This window comes from Penaeus japonicus, unplaced genomic scaffold (genome assembly GCF_977035675.1).
Source record: "Penaeus japonicus unplaced genomic scaffold, GWHDUDI00000001_assembly GWHDUDI00000005, whole genome shotgun sequence".
NCBI lineage: Eukaryota > Metazoa > Arthropoda > Malacostraca > Decapoda > Penaeidae > Penaeus > Penaeus japonicus.
The window spans coordinates 5,302,776-5,319,779 of record NW_028234407.1 but is presented as its reverse complement, the minus strand read 5'-3'; the positions used below and the strand labels follow the sequence as shown (position 1 = coordinate 5,319,779).

The following is a 17,004-nucleotide window of genomic DNA, read 5'->3' as shown; positions in this document are numbered from 1 at the left end:
TAGGAGTCTTTATAAGTGTTATTCTGGGAGGATCTGGAGGGGAGGGGAGGGGAGGGAAGGGAGAGGGGATACCCCGACCAAGCGATCAATTTTTTTTTTCAATAAATGCACCGACAATGGCGGACCAACAGTTATTTTGAGGAATTTGATACTAAAAAAAAGGGGATTAAAAAAAAAAAAAAGCTGTGAGGAATTCAGAACAGAATCCTCGGGTATAAACTGATCATATAACGTTCACAGTGACTGACTCCGCCATTGTTTATATAACCAATCGAACAGTGTGTTCAGGGATTACAAATATCTACAGATTTCCAAAAAGCTTCTGAAGGGAGGAAGAACGGACAACTTTCTGAACCAGCATCTTGAGCCCATAAATAAAAATATGAGTGTTAAGACCATAATGAATAGAAAAAAAGGAAGATGTTATATGTCAGAATGTCTTTGATTAGTTTTCCTTTTTTCCCGTTTTTTTTTTCTCGTTTTAGTAGGACTCTAGATGCTGATGGAGAATTCGTCACCGGGAGAATACGATTCCCGCCGACCCGGAAGCGGGCGTAAGCTAAAATGAGTCATAAAAACAACAGCAACAACAACACAAAAGGGGTTGTTTGCCTGTTTTTTGTTCTCATATTTTGGGAGAGAGAAATGATTATTACCTTCGGGGCATCGTGAGCCTAACGCTGGCCCCGTGGGACACTGACATGTTAGTCTGTTACTGATCACCTGACACGTGAACCCACTACCACACGGACTAGACATCTTGCACGGGTCTGTGCATTTGTTCTGGAGGCAGGCCAGGTTCCTTGGGCACTCGACGCTGCTGGTGCACGTCTTGGGTCCGGGCGCCAGGGTCTTGGGCACCGAGGAACTGGGGGTGGTGTTGGGGGCGGGTTCCAGGGGACCGGGGGTGACGGGTGTTTTGGGAGTGAAACGGAAGGGGGGGATGGTGTGCGGGGTGTCTGTTTGTGTGGGAGGTTTGGGACTTGTCTTCGGGAACAGGGGTCTTTTAATGGTTATTCTCGGCCGCTTTGTAGTCGGTGTAAAGGGGCGCGGCCGGAGCGTCGTGGGGGGTTGGTGTGTGGTGGTGTCCTCTGTGGAGGGACGAGTTCTGGGCGTCGTCACACGCGTCTGTGCGGGCGTGGTGTGTGTCGGCAGCTCCGGGAAGGGCGAGGGCCTTTCCTCGGGAACCGCCGGTGTGAAAGGCTGAGTTCGCGGCGTCGTGAAAAAGGGAGGAGGTCGCCTGGTCGTGACCTCGACGCCGAAGGGAGGTCGAGGTCGTGGCCGAGGCGTGTTGATCTTGGGCGGTCGTCGAGTGGGACCTTTAATCGGCCTCCGAGTGGTTTTGTGAGAGGAAGGGACCAGGGGTGTGACAGAGGGTTCCCGAGGTGTGGTGAATGTGACGGAAGGTGTGACGCTTGGAGAGACAGAGGAGAGGGTTGTGGAAAATCCGAAAGGTGTTTGTGGACGATCGGTCGCTGGGGGTTTGTCTGTGAAGAACCCAACCGTGTTAGTGGGTTCTTTGGGGTTGAGGGTTTTGCCGATGTCAGCAGGGGGTGTGGTAGTGGGTTCTGTGGTCTTTGAAGTGTCGTGACAATTGATTTTGACTTCGTTTTGAGTGCCAATACTGATGGAACAGTCACGTATCCCACAGGCGACCAGGCAGGGGTTTGTGCATTGTCCTTGGAGACATATATGTTTTGTGGTGCCGCAGTCAGCGTCACTGCGGCACGGCGTCCGGGTGGTGGTGGTTGGGGTGGAGGGAGAGGTAGTATCGGTGTCTGTTGCAAAATATGGAAATGAAATAAGAGAGTGGTAATAAAAAAAAAATAGAGAGCCATTTATGTTTCATGATGACATGTCCTGGCACAGTATAAAATGAAGAGCTAAGGTCCCTTGTCAGTCCTTGTCTAAGAGATTCTTTGTGGATTCTTACTTACTGAGAGTAGAGGGTCTTTGTTGTTTTCGTATTATGTATCTATTCTGAATGTTCATACTGGAGATAAAAGACTGTAAATCGAACTTGCTGTGTTAATTAGATAAGTTGACTTGCAAGTGAACATTCTCTTGATTAATTCTAACAATTGGAAATATTAGCAAACAAGACTGGTACGTGAGTATATAATTCATTAGTCTACTCTGTCAGACATTAGTCGACGTGGCTGACTAACACAAGAACTACGTGCCACTATCTCTCCATCACCGTTCAGTCGAGTTAATACAATATTAGCATCATGGCCGCGAACACTGGGCGAAGTGTTTACCTTTAATGCATCCAAACTCAGGGTCAATGGTAAAGCCGGGTGGGCAGAATTTACAGAGTGGCTTGTGGTCCTCCACGTAGCATGGCGTGTCGCCGGGGCAGGCGTGCGAGGCGCAGGGGTCCACGCATTGGTAGGACACGCACGCCTCCGTGGGGCCGCATCCCTCGTCACGGAGACAGATGGTGACCGAGGGGTTGCAGTCCTTCACGCAGATGCACACGGGCTGGTGGTTGAGCACGTCACACTGCTTGGTGGGCGGGCAGGGCTGACCCACCGAGCACGGGTTCACACACTTGTTGTTGACGCAGGCCAGGTTGCTCGCGCACTCGTCGTTCGCCCGGCATTCTATGGGCCCTGTCGCACAGACAAACTCGCCCACTGAATTTATGACAAAGCCATGTTTACATATGCAAGTGGGCTCGTGCTTCCTGACTTCACACATCTTATTGGCTTCACACAACGACCCTCCACGGACACAGGGGTCATAGCACTGAGACAGGGCTCGATCGCAAGCCTGAGTGTCGGGACACTCAGAGTTGCCCCGACAGCCAATGATTTTGGGGGGTTCCTTGGGACTAACATCACAGGCGGGGTCGGGCCTGCAGGCCACCTTGGGGCGGCCTACATAGCACTGCGGGCAAGAACACTGCGCCGCGTGCGCCACGGTCTGGCAGAGTGCGCGCTCGCCGCACGCCCCCCGCACCGTGCAGGGGTCCTTACACTGTCCACTTATACATGCCTGAGTGGGCGGGCAGTCTGTGTCAAGCGTGCACTGAGTATCTAGTGTGAGAGAGGGAAGGGCGGGTGAGCATGCACACGTGCGGTGGAGGCCAGGGAGCCGAGGCTCAGCCGAGGCCGGGTTGCTCCGGCTCGGCCTCCGGGCCTCCACCGCCTTCAGAGCTACAGACAAATGCAAGTGAGCTGCTGTTACATGGTTACACTTGTTATATATACTTTCTGTGTGCACTCTGTGTATCTCGTTAATGCGGCCTAACATGTACTCATTACTTACAGCTTGTATATATCACCTTCAACCTGAACATGAAAACCGAAGTCTAACATCCGTGTGCACACACCGGGATTATTTTGTATGAACTAGGAACATTAATCTCTTTTGTCTTTTTATGTTTTGTGGTTTTAATGACACACAAATGCGGCAACTAATTTCCGGACAACACACATGCTACTTTGCGGTTAGGCTGCAAAATTAGGGGTAGAGTGTTCTTAGGTGTCTCAAGTTGATAGAGGAAAACAAATAAAGTATTTTTTTTTGGGGGGAGTAGAGGTTAGGCGGACCAACACAACACGGGGACACAAAAAAGGGGGGGAAATCAATAGTAGGTAGTAACAGTAGTAACAGTAGTAGTAGTTGTAGTAGTAGTAGTAGTAGTAGTAAGTTGAGGACGAGGACACAAAAAAAGGCAGATGTTCAACAGATGTTTGAGTGAGTGGGAGAAGCTGTTTGACTGCCGCACAGGGCGACTCAGGGGCGCCTCTTACTTCCTGTGTCTCGGCGCCGAAGGATCCAAAGAGTGTGAAATCAGGGTGCACTTACAAGAAGGGGGGGGGGGAGGTTGGGTGGGGGGAGAGAATATGAAAGAGAGAAAATGGGAAACGGGCGACATATTCAGCGATGCGAACGCTCGGGAGAAAACGAGATCCTCCTACATTCTTGTCTTTTTCCATTCTTTCTCTCTCTTCCTCATTTCCATCTTTCGTGGTGTAAATATCCATATATCTATATATCTATATATCTATCTATCTATCTATCTATCTATCTATCTATCTATCTATCTATCTATATATATATATATATATATGTGAATATATATATAGATATATATATATGTATGTATGTATATATACATATGAATACATATATATATATATACATATATATATACATATATATACATTCATACATATATATATATATATACACACACACACGCACATATATATACATACATTTCTACATACATATATATATTTTTTTCTTTTCAAACCTCTTTTTCTCTTTTTTCGATGGAATAAAAAAAAACATGCCTCTGTTTTCTCTCATTTCTGGAAAAAAATATCATCCTTTCTAACCCCAAGTGAAGGAGAGATAGGATATTTTAGTTCCATCACTGAGCAATGTCGCTTGTAGGAAAAAAAAGGAAAAAAAGAAGGGAGATTTTTATAAAAAAGGGGGGGGGGGCGTAAAGAAAATTGAAAAAAAAGAAGATTGGCTTTAAGATTGGACTTTCTTATTTTTTTTTAGATATATATTTATTTAATTATATTCATTCATACTATTTTTTTTTTCTTCTTTCCTAGTTCTGATTTTGCAACCTCTACTTTGAATGCACTACTGGATGTCCGCTTTATAGAATGGTATCGAAGCATTTTGAAACTAACACTGGGAAATCGGGAAAATATAGATTTTATCTTTTTTTTGTTTTTGACTTTGGGGATATCATTAGAAAAGAATGAGAAAGAACTTTAGTAATACAATGAAAAAAAAAAACTAAACCGCGTAAAAAAAAAGAAAATAAATAAATAAATAAAAATCCCATACTTCGATTCCTTCAGCAGTTCCTTATAACTTATATTTATGAACCAATCAAATTCACCCAAAACATCAGTACACTTTGGTTATTAGGGCCAATGTTTTTGATTGGTGACTGCGATAAGAGTGATTGTAACAATGCGATGGTAAGGATCATCATCATAACAATTGCTGGTGATAAATGAGATGAATAATAATGACAGTTAAGACAAATGTAAATCAAAGAAATAGACATGAATTCTATAATGATAATAAAAAAAAGAAAAAAAGAAAGAAAAAAAAACAGTGCTAACCTTCGACACTGGCCTTAACAACACGCAAGCAACTGCCGACTTTCTAACCAATCAACTCCAATCAACCCGAATCAAGTCTACAGCATCAACCTCCAATTCCCAATCCACGCAACCAAGGCACAGTACTCACCAGGGGCGCACTCGACGTAGGGGTTGCCGTTCCACCCGCTGCGGCACCGGCACTCGTAGCTTCCGTCGCGGTTGATGAGACACGAGGCCGCGGTGCCACATCCCGTCTGGCGGCAGTCTCCTGTGCCTGTTGGGGAGGGGGGAGAGAGGGGGGGTGGTGAAGACGGAGGGGGAATGTGATGTATCGGAGGACTAAGTACGTGTGAGTAAATACGCGCTGGGGGGAATGGTAGAATGAGAGGAATAGATTTTGTTTCATTTCTCACTGGGGTCTTGTTTCGCGCGCAGGTGGAAGGGGCTAGTCTGCCGAGTCGGCGATACTCACACTTGACGAGGGGGTCGCCGTTGGGCAGGCTGGTGGGGCAGTAGCACTCGGCCTCCGTCTGGGTGACGATGCGGCAGAGGGCGTTCTGGCCGCACGAGATGAGGGCACACGGGTCCACCTGCTCCTGCGGGCACAGGCAGCCGGCGCGGTAGGGGTCTCCCTGGCAGCCGTTGTTGCAAGCGCACATGAAGCTGCCGACGGTGTTGGTGCACTGCGCGTTGTTGGCGCACGGGTTGTTGAGGCACTCGTTGACCTCCTTCTTGCACTCGATCTGTGGGTTGCCGTAGAAGTTGGGCGGGCACGAGCACTCCACGCTGTGGCTGTCCACCCTGCAGCGCGCGTTGACGCCGCACGTGTCCTGCAGGCATGGGTTCTTGCACTCGCGGTTGAAGCACACTTGCTCGGGGTCGCAGTCGGTATCTTTGAGGCACTCGTACTCTTCGCAGCCCTTGACGGGGTCGCCCTGGTAGCCGCTGTTGCAGAAGCACAGCGGCCGGTGGTTGGCCACTCGGCAGTAGGTGTTGTCCCCGCAGGCGTCGTCGCACGGGTCTTGGCACTCGCTGTTGACACAGCCCTGCGTGGGCGGGCAGTCGCTGTTGGCGCGGCAGCCGGTGACGCACACGCCCGAGCGGCACAGGAAGCCCTGGGCGCATTCGTCGTCCTCGCTGCACTGGGCGCGACAGTGGCCGTCGCTGCACGTCTCCCCGCAGTTGCACTGGTCGGAGGACGAGCACTGCTTGGTGCAGTACCCGGACTGGCAGATTCCGCGGAAGGCGCAGTCGTTGTTGGAGGAGCAGGCGCGCGGGGGCGTGGTGCAGGCGATGAAGGGGTCGCCCACTGCGGTTGGCGAGCAGCTACACTGCGCGCGGTGGTTGACGACCTGGCACTGGGCACAGGTGCCACAGGCGGTGGCGCCCTGGCACGGGTCTCGGCATTGGCGGTTGATGCATGACTGGTCTGACGGGCAGGACGAGTCCGAGCGGCAGCCGAGGATGCACAGGCGGCCCTCGCAGATGTTGCCGGTGCCGCACTGGATGTCGGAGCTGCAGATCTCCTTGCACACGCCTCCCACACAGCGCTCGTTGTTGAAGCATTCCTGGTCACTCTTGCAGAGGGGGCGACACTTGCCGAAGAAGCACGTCATGCCGCTCGGACAGCTGCTGTCGCCGCTGCACGACGTGACCGGCAGCCTGCAATTGACGTAGGGGTCACCCTCCAGGTTGTCTGGACACGCGCACTTGACACGGTGAGCCTCGACGGTGCATTGAGCGTTGCCTCCGCAGGCGGTGGGCGACGCGCACGAGTCAATGCACTTGTTGTTGACGCAAGCATGCGTGGACGGGCACTGGGTGTCGGCGCGGCAGCCGGCGACGCAGATGAGGTTGTTGCAGATGTCGCCGGAGCTGCAGTCGTCGTCACGGCGGCAGGTGGGGCGGCACACGGTGCTGACACAGCGCTCGTTATCGAGGCAGCTGGTGTCGGACGAGCAGATGGACAAGCAGTTGCCTGCCGTGCATACGAAGCCGGAGGCGCAGTCGGAGTTGATGGCGCACGTGCTGGGCGTGCGGACGCAGGCCACGTTGGGTGTCGGGTTGGGGATGAAGCCCTCGGGGCACGAGCACTGCGCGCGGTGGTTCACGACGGAGCAGCGCGCGTTGGCCCCGCACACGGCTGAAGAGCCGCACGGGTCCGTGCACCGGTTGTTCAGGCACGCCTCGCTCGCCATGCAGTCCTCGTTGGCGCGGCAGCCGATCATGCACAGGTTGTTCAGGCAGATGTGGCCCAGGAAGCAGTCGTTGTCCAGACGGCAGGTCACTGTTGAGGAGAGAGATGCCGGTCAGTTGCAGTGCCATGTAGACATATAAACACCTATACGCAAAACACACACATATGTAGATATATTTGTGTGTGTGTGTGTGTGTGTGTGTGTGTGTGTGTGTGTGTGTGTGTGTGTGTGTGTGTGTGTGTGTGTGTGTGTATGTATATGTATATATGTATATATGTATATATGTGTATATGTGTATGTGTGTATATGTGTATGTGTGTATGTGCCCCCCCTCCCTCCCCCAGAGTCAGCGCAGTTCGACCACTTACGGATGCAGGATCCGCCGACGCACTTCTCGTTGAGCGCGCACTCATTGTCCCCGGAGCAGGCGGGGGCGCAGACGCCGGCCTTGCACAGGAACCCGGCTGGGCAGTCGTTGTTCCTCTGGCAGGTGGTGGGCACCCTGTAGCACTCGGTCTGCGCGCGTTGAATCCCGTGGCCGGCGGCAGCGTTCGCGTTGAGGCCACACGGAGTTCCACGCGTCAGGCCACGTCGCACTGGCTGCACCGACGCAGGCCTCGGTCAGGCCACACTCCTGGTCGCTCTGGCACGGCGCTGCAGGGAGAAGAAAGGGTGAGATGAGGATCAATTCGATGGCATGATAAAAATAATGCTGAAAAAGCAAACGGTTATGCATTTGTTTATAATCCATGGCAAAAGGACGAGAGGGGGTTTCCCAAAACGGCTCTGCTATGACTCACGTCTGCATCGGCCTCCGTCGCAGATGGTCTGCGGCGGACAGTCGGTGTTGCGGCTGCAGGTGGCTTGGTACGGGCGGCATCCGGTGACGCGGTCGTTGGGGTCGCCCACGTAGCTGGTCTTGCAGGTGCACACGGCGCGGTGGTTGACGGCGCCGCATTCGGCATTGGGGCCGCATTCTGCGCGCTCGCACACGTCCTTGCACTTGGGCACGTTGTCCTCCTCGCCGCAGAAGGCAGACTGAGGGCAGTCGCCGTTCACCAGGCATATGACGGGAGGCGAGCACCCGTCGGAGTAGGCGTCGCCCACGGTGCCGGGCGGACACAGGCACTTGTAGCTGCCGGGGACGTTCTGGCACTTGGCTCCCTCGCCACAGGGGCTGCTACTGCAGAAGTCGATGGGCTGGCATCCCCTGAGGGGGTCGCCCTGGAATCCTTCGCGGCAGAAGCAGACCGCCTTGTGGCCCTCGGAGAGACACAGAGCGTTCTCGCCGCACTGGTTGTTCACACGACAAGCAACTGCAAATGTGGGGAAGCAGAGAATCATTAAAATGGTTAATCACTCCCATTGAAATTTCATTCCTTTCACCAACCAACTACTACATATCTGCTACAAATCACTTTCGACATACAGAAAAGATGCAACACTAGTTGATACAATAGAAAAAAAATATATAAATAGCTAAATCAAAACTCACTCTTGCACATGTAGTTGTCGCAGCGCTGGTTCTGCGCGCACTGCTGGTCCACCTCGCACTCGATTTTCTGGCAACCTTGGCGATCGTCCGTGGCGTCTCCGAAGTAGCCCTGTGACGGAGAACGATAAGAATTAAGCCTATTTTGTTCTATCTTTTTTATTATCTTCCCTTTCGTTTCTTCAAGTTTCTTTATCTTATTCCCTTCGTCTTTTTTTAATGTTCTCGATAAATTAATTTCTCTACTCTTTGCTAAATATCAGCAAGCGAAAATACAGACTCTTAGTTAGACTGCCTGTACGGATTATAGAGAAGGGCACTGACCTGCGGACACTGGCACACGGCTTGGTGCTCGATGGCCACGCACTCGGCGTTGCGTCCGCAGAGGGTGAGTCCGTCGCACACTTCACGGCACTCCGCTTGGCCCACAAGGTTGGTGCGGCACTGCTCGTCACTGCTGCAGTCGGCGTTCTGGCGGCACTTGACCTCAGGCACGCAGATGTTGTTCTGGCACACCTGCAGGTCGGGGCAGTCGGTGCTGGACCTGCACTTGGGCACGCAGGCGCCCTCGATGCACACCTGGTCGCTGATGCACTCGCGGTTGCTGGTACAGCGGGCTGTGGGGGTGGGGGAGGGGGGCATATAGTCAGTATATAGATACTAATTATACTATTTACCTTATCATTTTCGGCCATAATATCAACAGAAACTACATTGTCCTGCCTTATGATTTTCAGCAGATAAGATCAAAAGAGTGACATGACAACTTACGCAGGCAGACGCCGCCGTTGCACTGCTCGCCGGAGGGGCAGTCCGTCTCCACCTGGCAGTAGGTGATGTCTGTGCAGCCAAGTGTGGCGTCGCCGGTGAATCCTGGCTTGCAGAAGCATTGTTGCAGATGGTCGCGAGGGACGCACTCGGCGTTCTTGCCACACACGCCAGGGATGGAACACGGGTTCACACACTTGTTATTCACGCATGACTTGTCAGAGGGGCATTCGTTGTGGCCGAGGCACTCAAGGGCGACGCAGCTGGTCAGGGGGTCGCCGGTGGTGCGGGGAGGGCAGGAGCAGACGGCCTTATGGTTTACCGTCTGGCACTGGGCGCCGATGCCGCAGGTACCTGGGATCTCACACGGGTTGCGGCATTTGGACTGGAAGCAAGTGGCGGCATCAGGGCATTCGTTGTCGTCCAGGCAGTCCCCGGGGTTGCGGCAGCCCGTCACGACGGGATCTCCCACCTGGCCTTCTGGGCAAACGCACGAGTAGCTGCCAAGGGCGTTGCGGCAGAGGGCAGAGCGGTGGCACGGGGTGTCACGGCATTCGTCCACATCCACACAGCCTCCGGATGAGTCCGTCTGGAAGCCTCGTTCGCAGTAGCACACGGCAGCGTGATCCACCGCCTGGCATCGCCCGAAACCACAGTTCACACTGTCACAAGGATCTACAGGAGAAGACAAGGAAAAAATAATGAGTGAGGATTCTCATGAGCATGATAGTTATAAACCACACTGAAATCATTCCAGCAGAGCTCTCTACAGAAGACCACGGTACTTACTGATGCACTTGTAGCTTAGGAGATCGCACAGCTTGTTGGAGGCACAGTCGTCGTTGACGATGCAATCGCCCTTGACACAGCCGATGGAGAGGTCGTTGGGGTCGCCGAAATGGCCGGCCTCGCACTCGCACACAGGCTTGCGATTGACCACCTTGCAGCGAGCGTTGGAGCCGCACACAGCTGATGCACAGGGCGCGACGCACTTGAAGATGCCTTCATCGTTCTTCTCACAAGCTTGATCTCCATTGCACTGAGCATCATTGTTGCATTCGTTTGGCTTGGTGCAACCTGGCGCCTGGTAAGAGTCGCCCACGGTGCCGGCTGGGCATGTGCATTTGTATGAGCCTGGGACGTTGACGCAGGAGGCACTCGGGTGGCACGGCCTATCCTGGCACTCGTCGACGTCAACACAACCGTTGGGTCCTGGCAGGTATCCCTTGGCGCACATGCATTTCTTGGAAAGGCACACCTCGTTGACCCGACAGTCGCTGTTGCCTCGGCAGCCGCCTACACAAGCGCCCTCAATGCAAACCTCTCCCTGCAAGCAATTGCCATCGCCGAAGCAAACCTTGTGGCACGTTCCTGAGAAACAGCTCTCACCCTGTGCGCATTCCTTGCTCTGTTGGCACACAGGCTTGCACAGACCGAAGTCACACACGGTGCTCGGACCGCATTCATTGATGGACGCGCAGGTGACAGGCACGCGGACGCATCCTTGCTGCGGTGTCGGCGTTGGAACGAACCCGGTAGGACACTGGCACACTGCCAAGTGGTTCTGTACAGTGCACTGAGCGTTAGGGCCACATGCGTTGGGTCTGGAGCACGGGTCATCACATTTGTTGTTGACACAAGCGTTCTCTGTGGGGCAGTCGGTGTTTCCACGACATCCGAGGAGACACACGCCGGAGATACATGCCTGGTTGGTGGGGCACTGTGAAGACGAGACGCAGGGGACCATGCACATGTTGTTGTAGCATCTCTCGCCCTGTGCACATTCACTGTTGTCACGGCATACCACCTTGCACTGTCTGTCCAGGCACACGCCTCCTTGGCACTGTGCATCATTGGTACAGGCAGATGTCACGCGGGTGCAGCCCTTGTCTGGGGTCGGGTTGGGGGTGAATCCTGATGGGCAGGTGCAGATGGGCTTCCTGTTGACGACATTGCACTGGGCATTGGCTCCACAGGCTCGATCACAGGGGGAGGCGCAGCGGCCATTGATGCACACACTGTCTAGCTGGCAGTCATCATTTCCGTTGGGACACATGCCCTCGGGGTGGCAGCCGGTCGTGTAAGGATCGCCGACCATCCCGATGGGGCAGGAGCACTGGTAGTTTCCTCCGACAGGTGAGCACGTGGCAGAAGCATGACATGGGTTGGGGTCACACAAGTTCACGGTCACACACTCGATCTCGGCAGATGGGTTTGGCCTCGAGCCTGGGGGACACTTGCAGTTGTAGCGATGGTTCTCAGCAAGACAGATGGCATTGTCGCCACAAGCATCGAAGCAGACATCGAAGCAAGTGAAGTCAAGTCTGTTGCAAGCCTTGTCTGTTGGGCAGTCTTCATTGATGATGCAGCCGACAGAGGAGCAGCCCTTGACAGGGTCGTTGGGGTCGCCTGCAAACAGGCCTGGTGGGCACTGGCACTGCGCGGCGTGGTTGTTGGCCACACACACAGCGTTGGGTCCGCAGCGAGTGGTGTCGCACACAGACATGCACTTGCGCACATTGCCTCGAGTCTCGCACTTCTCAGTCTCCAAGCACTGGGCGTCAGACAGGCATTCATCGCGGGGCACTGGACGGCACCCGCTGCGGTCATTGGGGTTTCCTGTGAAGCCTCGGTCGCACTGGCACTGCCCGCGGTGGTTGACAGCGAAGCAGGAGGAGTGGAGGGGACAGTTGACATCCTGACAGACATCCATGCACTTGAGGACGCCGAGCTCGTCTGGCCGACATGCATCCGAGAGCGGACACTGGCGGTCATCTTGGCAGTCGGGAACGTTAGGTTCTGCAGAGAGAGAAAAAGGGTTATTTTTGTTACCTCGGTTACATATAACTTCATTAGTATAATATTGCTTGCATCGAGTACAATCACGTGGCAATACTTACTCTGACATTGCTTGGTTGAAGGATTGCGCAGGTAGCCTTCCTCGCAGCGGCAAAGTGGGCGTCCCTGCTGGCTGTAGCAAACCTCGTTCTGGCCACAGCTGTAGGAGAAGCAGGGGTCGACGCAGGCCCTGAGGCCCTGGGCGTCCACCTGACACACCTGGCCAGCGCTGCAGTCGTTGTCGGTGGTGCACTTGATCTCACGGTCCTCAGGCTGGCAACCTGCAGTGAGGTCATTGGGGTTACCCTGGTAGCTGTCCTTGCACAGGCAGGCCGAGCGATGGGCCTGCGCGACACAGAAGGCGTTGGGGCCGCACTCGACTTTGTTGCAGGCGTCGACGCAGGTACGGCGTCCGTTGCTGGAGAAGCAGATCTCATTGTCAGCACAGAAGAGATCGTTCTGGCATCCTGCAGACTGGCATCCTTCGCTAAGGTCAGTAGGATCGCCCTGGAATCCCAAAATGCACGTGCAGGTACCGTCGTTGCAAATGGCGTTGGGGCCGCACACGACGGTGGCGCAAGGCGAGTCGGGGCAGGCAGCGGGGTTCTCCAGACACGACTCCGAGCCGACGGAAACCGGCATGCACATCTGGAAGGGGTTGCCGATGAAGCCTTCATGGCAACGGCAGTCGAAGCTTCCGGGAGTGTTGAGGCAGACTGCATTCATGCCGCACGCGCTGCCGATGCACTCGTCGACATCGACGCACTCGACATAAGGGTTACCCTGGTAGCCGACGGGGCACACGCAGTCGACGCGGTTCACGCCCTGGCGGCACTCGGCGCTGGTGCCGCACCTGGTGGTGGAGCAGTCGGCCTTCTGGTCCTCCTCGGAGGCGCACGACGCGTACGGGTTCCCGCTGTAGCCGGTGTTGCAGACGCACCTGTTGGGCTCGCCGTACTCGCAGTGGGCGTTGGCGCCACATCCGGGCGTGCACAGGGGCGGCGTCACCGCTGCGGGGAAGAAGTACGTTAGAACGACCAATGTGGGCGGTTGCACAGTGAGTGGTGTGTGAGTATGCGTATGTGTATGTGTATTTGTATGTGTGTGTGTGTGTGTGTGTGTGTGTGTGTGTGTGTGTGTGTGTGTGTGTGTGTGTGTGTGTGTGTGTGTGTGTGTGTGTGTGTGTGTGTGTGTGTGTGTATGTTCATATATATACATACATAATCATTTCTTATCTAGCTTTTACGTATCTTACATATTGTTTTTTCTATTTGTATTGCAAAAGGCAAGAACGGAAAGCAGCACTTACGAGGCACGCAGAGCAGGTCAGGGTCTCCGAGGAAGAAGGGCAGGCAGACGCACTTGTTGGTGTTCTTGTCGCATTTGGCGCCGACGCCGCAGACCACGCCCTCGCAGCGCTCCTTGCAGCGGCCGTTGACGCACACCTGCGGGTCCTGGCACGGGTTCGCCGCCGAGCACTGGTCGGGCAGGCAGTGGCCGCCGGGGAAGGGGTTGCCGTTGAAGCCCGGCTCGCACTTGCAGGTGGGGCCGTCACGCGCCACGATGCAGTTCGAGTTGGGGCCGCACAGGAAGCCCTCGCACATGGAGATGCAGTCGCCGTTCGGGCCCTCCGCGTACCCGGGGTGGCAGCGGCACCAGGCGGCGTGGTCCTCGGCCTCGCAGTACGCGTTCGAGCCGCACGGCAGGGCGTCGCACGGGTTCACGCACTCGCCGGAGTCGGTGCAGGCGAGATCGCCGGGACAGTCGTTGTCAGAGCGGCACTCGACCTCCTCCCTTCGGTTGCAGGTGCCGATGAAGGGGTCGCCTTCGGTGCCAGGGGGACACTCGCACTTGAAGGTGCCAATCTCGTTGATGCAGATGGCGCCCTGGCCGCAGGGGTTTTCGCGGCACTCATCGATGTCCACACAGCCGGCAGGGCCCCTGTCCACGAAGCCTGGCTGGCACATGCACTGAGGTGGGTCTGACGGCGTGCACTTGCTGTTGATGCCGCATGAGAAAGCTTCACACGGGCTCTTGCACCTGTTGTTGTCCAGGTTGTCGACGAAGTAAGGCGGTGGGCACACGCACTTGCCCGGCTGGACGCAACGCTCGTTCACGAGGCAGTCGGCGTCGCTGGCGCACTTCTCTTGGGCTTTCGAGCAGCCGGTGGTGTAGGCGTCTCCCGATGAGTCGGGAGGGCAGCGGCACTCGAAGCCGCCCACCTGGTTGAAGCATTCGGCACCGGGACCGCATGGCAGGCGGCCGTCGGGGAGGCGCGCCACACACTCGTCGACGTCCTGGCAAGAGCCATCGGGGAGAGTGGTGTAGCCGGCGGGGCAGGCGCAGTAACTGAGTCCGCCTTGGATGGTGACGCACTCGGCGCCCGCGGGACACTTGTTGCCCAGCGAGCAGTTGGCCAGCACGCAGTTTCCGTCCACGATTCGGTACGGGGGCAGGCACGTGCACTCCAGCGTGTTGCACTCTGGGGAAGGAGGAACGTGTGATTTGCAAAAAAATTGTGCATTTTAGAGTAAAGGACGGTAATATACAATGTAAATACACAAAAAGGCCAAGAAGGATAATTTTGAAAACCAAACAAAGAACACCTCAAGACGCTGGCTACTTACTTTCGCAGAGGCTGAAGGGGTTTCCAACGAAGCCAGGCGGACACTGGCAGTCGTAAGATCCGGGGAGATTCTTGCAGTTGGCGTTGAGGCCACAGGCGAGTTTGCCGCCCAAGGTCTCCAGGCACTCGTTGATGTCGCGGCAGTTACCTGTCTGAGGGTCGCGCACGTAGCCGCGCTGGCACACGCACACGTTGGCGCCGAGAGTCTTGTCCTCGACGCACTGCTCCCCCGTCGGGCATGGGCTGGAGGCGCTGCAGTCGGGGCTCTTGACGGCAATGCAGCCCTCGCGCGCCGCGTCACCCTCGAAGCCCGACGGACACTCGCACGTGAACTTGCCTGGCTCGTTCCTACAGACCGCGCCCTTGCCGCATGGGTTGTTCACGCACTCGTCCAGGTCCGTGCAGCCGAACACGCCAATGGGGTTGCCGGAGTAGCCCTGCGCGCACAGGCACTTGGGCTGCCCGTTGATCAGCTTGCACTCGGCGTTCTGGCCGCAACGAACGTCCTCGCACGGGTCTGTAAGGGAAGCGAGTCCAGATCATTAGGGACGAACTAAGAAAGAAAGAAAGAAAAATACAAACAAACTAAGAAACAATAATGATCAATCCGATAGCATCCCGTCAGCGAGGGAGATATCAAGAGGCTACCAAACAAGAGCTGAACACCTAGACAATCTGGCAAGGGATCGGTCACCAACAAGAGTGCTGCAACACGACCATTCGATCGAAAGCCGCTACTTACGCCTGCAGTCGTCGCCGATGTTAGGCTCGGGGCACATGCACTGGTTGGCGAGGCAGAGCGCGTTGCCGGGGCAGTCGTTGTCGCTCGAGCACTTCATGATGTCCAGGCACTGCGTGAACGGGTCCGGGTCGGCGACGGTGTTCGGCGGGCACGAGCACGAGAACGAGCCCAGGGTATTGGTGCACACGGCGCCCAGTCCGCACGTTCCAGGTCGTCGGCACTCGTCCACGTCTGCGGGGGGGTGGGGGGAAGTGGGGTGGGGGGGTAGAAGGGGAGAGAGGGAGAGAGGGAGGGAGGGAGGGGGGAGAGGAGAAGAAAGTAAGATTAGCTAAGTCATTCGCAAGGGAAGACATTTTATTGTGCTTGGCTTATCATTCTTGGAATCTCTAGTATCAATCATTATATCTTACTCGGTTATCAATTCTTAATTTAGTCTTTCTTCAGATCAAGAGGACAGATATCTTAAAATGAAAATACACAGACATTTAAAAATCAATTTCATCTCATCCACTTAGGACATCACTTTTTAGAACATCATCACTTTTATGCTAAACAGGCGTTCATAGGCGGCGAACAGTGTTACCAACCCTTCTCTCTCGCCAATGGCATCAATACTAACCGCACTCCACTTCAGGGTTACCGCCAAGGGGCTCGGGGCACGTGCAGGTGTAATTCCCCCTTGTGTTGGTACACTTGGCGTTCTTACCGCAAGGGAACGGGTAGCCAAGACACTCGTTAACGTCTGTGCATGCAACAAACAGCGGCGAGACGAGAGGGTTAGTTAGTTCACTCGGTTGTGGCAACGGTGGTCAGGGGTTTCTTTGCTTTGGCTTGTTAGATTGTTAGTTTTGTTTACTTGTTTGTTCATGCAGGTAATTGTTTTTTTATCATCTTGTTAATTGGAGATGATAATATTCACTACAGTTAGTAATCAAGCAATGTTAATGATGTTATTGTTGTTATAAGGCAGTTCATGCAATATCTATATAATAAGAATGTTATATGATAATAATAAATGCGTTCAAAGGCATGCTGGCTCCGTAATTTTTGTTAAAATAAAAGCAAGCTGACAATCAGATGCATTATACTGATGTCAGTATTGAAATGCTGAGCGCTGCTGACCTACACTTACCTCTCGAGATTAAAGACTTCGATTTAGGGTCATCTGCCCAACATGCTTTTCTTTCTTTATTACTAATAAAAATATCAAGCGTGACGCGCCATGCAAATATCAATGTCTTCCCTTTTACCAT

General features: G+C 54.2%; 1 protein-coding gene across 1 annotated transcript in view; it reads right to left on the bottom strand.

Annotated features, from left to right (window-relative positions):
• The window catches only part of LOC122258285 (uncharacterized), a 190,779-nt gene that overhangs the window by 59,382 nt on the left and 114,393 nt on the right, over positions 1 to 17,004 (bottom strand). Inside the window, 15 exon segments of the mRNA XM_086536787.1 lie at positions 657 to 1,778; positions 2,262 to 3,041; positions 5,236 to 5,361; positions 5,560 to 7,374; positions 7,654 to 7,864; positions 7,866 to 7,939; positions 8,086 to 8,601; positions 8,781 to 8,889; positions 9,102 to 9,394; positions 9,549 to 10,220; positions 10,335 to 12,344; positions 12,446 to 13,393; positions 13,693 to 14,865; positions 15,011 to 15,526; positions 15,752 to 15,982. Of these exon segments, the coding sequence (XP_086392913.1) occupies positions 657 to 1,778; positions 2,262 to 3,041; positions 5,236 to 5,361; positions 5,560 to 7,374; positions 7,654 to 7,864; positions 7,866 to 7,939; positions 8,086 to 8,601; positions 8,781 to 8,889; positions 9,102 to 9,394; positions 9,549 to 10,220; positions 10,335 to 12,344; positions 12,446 to 13,393; positions 13,693 to 14,865; positions 15,011 to 15,526; positions 15,752 to 15,982 (10,596 nt within the window).